Source organism: Otolemur garnettii, unplaced genomic scaffold (assembly GCF_000181295.1).
Source record: "Otolemur garnettii isolate 467f Iridium unplaced genomic scaffold, OtoGar3 scaffold00018, whole genome shotgun sequence".
Classification (NCBI taxonomy): Eukaryota; Metazoa; Chordata; class Mammalia; order Primates; family Galagidae; genus Otolemur; species Otolemur garnettii.
Window position 1 is genome coordinate 572,799 of NW_003852413.1, and position 4,544 is coordinate 577,342.

At 47.3% G+C, this 4,544-nt stretch overlaps 1 protein-coding gene across 1 annotated transcript in view; it reads right to left on the bottom strand.

The window, feature by feature from the left end:
* FOXK2 (forkhead box K2) overlaps window positions 1-4,544 on the bottom strand; it is a 70,907-nt gene that overhangs the window by 36,599 nt on the left and 29,764 nt on the right. Inside the window, exon 4 of the mRNA XM_023511163.1 lies at window positions 1,256-1,535. Within this exon, the coding sequence (XP_023366931.1) occupies window positions 1,256-1,535 (280 nt within the window). The remainder of the gene's footprint in view (window positions 1-1,255; window positions 1,536-4,544) is intronic.

The following is a 4,544-nucleotide window of genomic DNA, read 5'->3' on the forward strand; positions in this document are numbered from 1 at the left end:
GAGCCGATACTGATTTTTAAGATAAAAAATAGACTGGGCAAGGTGGCTCACGCCTGTAATCCCAGCACTTGGGAGGCCAAGGCAGGTGGATTGCCTGAGCTCACAGGTTCAAGACCAGTCTAAGCCAGAGCGAGACCCTATCTCTAAAAAACAAGCAAGTATCGGACTGCGCCTGTTGCTCAAAGTAGTAGGGCACAGGACCTATATGCCAGAGGTGGCAGTTCAAACCCAGCCCTGGCCAAAAACTGCAAAAAAACAAAAAAACAAGCCAGTATAGTGGTGTGTGCCTGTAGTCCCAGCTACTTGGGAGGCTGAGGCAAGAGGATCACTTGAGCCCAAGAGTTTGAGGTTGCTGTGAGTTATAATACCGTGGCACTCTACCAAGTGTGACTGAGACTCTGTCTCCAAAAAAGACATAAACATGTCAAGGTATAACCCAGAATCTGTCCCAGTTCCCTCATTCAGCCACTTATGAGGCACAGCTCCGGGCAAACAAGAGACCTTCTATGCCTCTCAGCTCTGCTCTGTGGATAGACTCAGACAGAAAGACCCTGACTTACATTTGTTTAATGTGTTCACTTTGCACCAAAGCCCAACATTACTCACAACTAAGCAGCAGCCCACGTACCTACTCTAGCCTTCTTAGGACCCAACAGAGCCCAACAGACTGGGGCTGGACTGAGCCCAGGCTCTGCCACCATGGCCAGAGAGCAAGGCTTTCTATGGCCCACATGCTCACGTGCTCCAAGAATAGCACATAGCACGCTCCTACAGTGATGTGGCTATTCCTCACCCTACGTTCCTCTCCACAGAGAGCACCACATGAACAAGACTGCAGTGCACGATGTTCCAGGCTCTGCCTGTAGAGGGTCAGCCTTGTGTGCTTGGAGAGTACCAGTTCTCTCTTGGGACACGGTCAGGAACACAAGTTGGTCACTTCAGTGTGGTCAAAACAAAGGGCAAGTTTTCAAAATTTAAATGAAATTCTAGCAAACTAAAATAATTCAAAATTAAAACTCAAATCTATCTCATAGTTTAGGCCAGTATTACAAATCATCCCCCCTTTTAATTTATACTCTAACAAAAAGAATCTGGAACCAGGAACATTTGGGAACTGCATTTCATAATGCAGGTAGTTCAGAGTACACAGTCCTCAAAACCTAAGGGAACCTGGAACGCCCCCAACACCCCTGTCTCCACACCATCTGGGGCTTGTGAAAATGGCAGGATGCATGAAGACCACTCCCTGCTGTACCTGATGGTCCCCGTGGGGGAGGGGAGGGGACTGATGAGGTGGGCCATGGTGTCTGGAATGTTGATGGTCAGGGGCGAGATGTGCGGTTGCACAGCCTTCACTGGGGACTCGGGCGCCTCCTGCTTCTCCCTCTTCTCGCTGGACAGGGCAGTGAATGTGATCTTGATGTTTGTGCTCGGAAACCTGAACGTGCACCTGGGAAAAGAGAACCCACGGTCACCACCCAGCCAGAGCAGGATGCAGAGTCCCCAGGCTTCCCTGTGGCAAGGCAGCAGCGAGACTGCACAGGACTATCAGAAATCAGCTCTCCACATGAATCACTAAATGAATAAAGCCACAAACAAGGAGCTTTGTGACTTTAAAACACAAGTTAAGAAAGCACCATTCCAACCAGCTGGATAGGAAAATATAAAGTATAGGCTCAGGGCGGTGCCTATAGTTTAGTGGGTAGGGTGCCAGCCACATACACTGAAGCTGGCCGGTTCAAACCTGTCCCTGGCCAGCTAAAACAATAATGCAACCACAACAACAACTACAGCAAAATGGCCAGGCATTATGGCAGGTGCCTATAGTCTCACATACTTGGGAGGCTGAGGCAAGTGAATCGCTCAAGCCCAGGAGTTGGAGGTTGCTCTGAGCTGTGATGCCACAGCACTCTACCGAGAGCGACATAGTGAGACTCTGTCTCAAAAAAAAAAAAAAAAAAGAAAGTACAGGTTCAAAACTGACTCTAAATAGCACTTAATTGGCATTATCCTTTTATTTATTTACTTATTTGTTTATTTTTGAGACAGAGCCTCAAGCTGTTGCCCTGGGTAGAGAGCTGTGGCATCACAGCTCATAGCAACCTTCAACTCCTGGGCTCAAGCAAGTCTGCCTCAGCCTCCCAAGTAGCTGGAACCACAGGTGCCTGCTACAACACCCGGCTATTTTTTGGTTGCAGCCGTCGTTTGGTGGGCCCAGGCTGGATTCGAACTCGCCACCTTAGGTGTACGTGGCTGGCACCTTAGCCACTTGAGCCATAGGCACTGAGCCGCCATTATCCCTTTAAATAAATGCACAATTAATATGATGTAGGTCTCATAGATTAAAAACAATAAACTTGAATACCACTTAGTATGTATTATTTCCTTCAAAGTAAACTTACAAAAATATCTGCGTTGTTAAGAGCAGACAAGTTTGTGGCAGTTTCCTTAAATACTGAAGAAAAATCATTCTTTTTCTTAAAAAAAAAAAAAAAAAAATATCACCATTTTTACTGAGCAAAGAAATCACAGTGAGGGTTTGCAATGTAAACCTGACATAGCTTGTTTATTTATTTGATTGACTGATTGATTGACTGAGACAGCCTTTCTCCTTTGCCCTGGGAAGACTGCCGTGTCATCATAGCTCACAGCAACCTCAAACTCCTGGGCTCAAGGGATCCCCCTGCCCCAGCCTCCTGAGTAGCTGAGACTACAGGCGATAATCACAATGCATCCCTAGTTTTTCAGTTTTTAGTAGAGACAAGGTCTCACTCTTGTTCATGCTAGTCCTGAACTCTTGAGCTAAAGGGATCATTATGCCTTGGCCTCCCAGAGTGCTGGGGTTACAGTCATGAGCCACTGTGCCCGGCCCTAACTCAAGTATACTTTAAAAAAAAAAAAAAAAGCGTAATTTATGCCAAATGCCTTCAAAGAATAAAATTAAAAATAGTCCCACAGACTCTTAGAATCTCTGCATCTCAACTCTGCGCCCATGGTTAACTTTGTTTCCATGTCTGTGAGAGGCCCAGACAATCAGCTGCCACTGTGGACTCAGCTCACATGTGCTCTCCTGCCAGCAGGACCCTCTTCCACCGGACGGTCAGTCCTCTCTGCAGGCTCAGGGCATGAAGAGCCTGATGGACTGACCACCTCCTCTCATACCCAGGACACCACACTCCCTCCTGCCCCTCCACATCCGCTCCAGGGCAAGCCCTTGCAGGCCTGTGACCGTGAGCTCCAAACACTGGAACAACCCCCCAAAGCCCCACTTCTATCTGAGTGTCTCCCTGCACTCTGGACCCATCTCCAATTGCCTGCCAAAGGCTCCATCTGCACCAACACTAGGCATTGCAAACAAGACTCCTCTGCCCAGGCTTCCCTTGTAGGGAGCTTGGAGCTGCAGGATGGCAAATCCCTGAATAGAAGATGACCAGAAGCATGAATCCCAGTTAAGCAGCCCTGGGTGTTAAGCACCTGGGAGAAACTGTGCATCTCAAATCACAAACAGCTATGTGGCAACACTGCAACAGTGGATAGATTCAAACTTACTTGAAGGGACCTAATAAAAATTAAATTATCTGGCGGCACCTGTGGCTCAAGGAGTTAGGTGCCAGCCTCATATATCAGAGGTGGCAGGTTCAAACCCAGCCCTGGCCAAACACTGCAAAATAAATAAATAAATAAATAAAATTAAATGTTCTTTACTTGAACAAATACTAACAATTCTGTCTAGGCGTGGTGGCTCACGCCTGTAATCCCGCACTCTGGGAGGCTGAGGCAGATGGACAGCTTGAGCTCACAGGTTCAAGACCAGCCCCAGCAAAAGTGAGACCCTGTCTCTACTGAAAAAATAGAAAATCTGAGGCAAGAGGATAGCTTGAGCCCAAGAGTCAGAGGTTGCTGTGAGCTATGATGCCATGGCATTCTACCCTATGTCTCAAAAAAAAAAAAAAAAAAAAAATTAACAATTTTAACCTGATTCAATGTTGCAAATAGCCTTCTCCCAGCCTTTCTCTTCTCTTTCCATACTCACTGCTTTCTTGCTGGAATGAAAATTGTCACAAATGAGATGCACAGAATGCAGTCCAGAGTTATGAATTAACAGACCCACAAACAAGCTCTAAGGACTCCACAGATCTGTTCTGCAGTTAGGAAGCCAGGCCTCGCCCCACGCTTCAGTCTTGACTAAGCTCATATGGACCTGCAGAAATGAGTCAGACTCAAGTCTCCAACTAAAAGGAAACTTAAAGTTAGTGACAGTTCTTTATGCAAAGCAAGTTCAACCAACTAACCAATCTGTCAAATTATTCCCTACAACCAGCTTTTAAAAAGTACTTCAGGCTCGGTGCCTGTGGCTCAAGCGGCCAAGGTGCCAGCCACATACACCTAAGGTAGTGGGTTCGAATCCCCAGCCGGGGACCGCCAAACAACAATGATGACTGCAACCAAAAAAATGGCCAGGCGTTGTGACGGGCGCCTGTGGTCCCAGCTACTTGGGAGGCTGAGGCAGGAGACTCGCTTGAGCCCAGGAGTTGGAGGTTGCT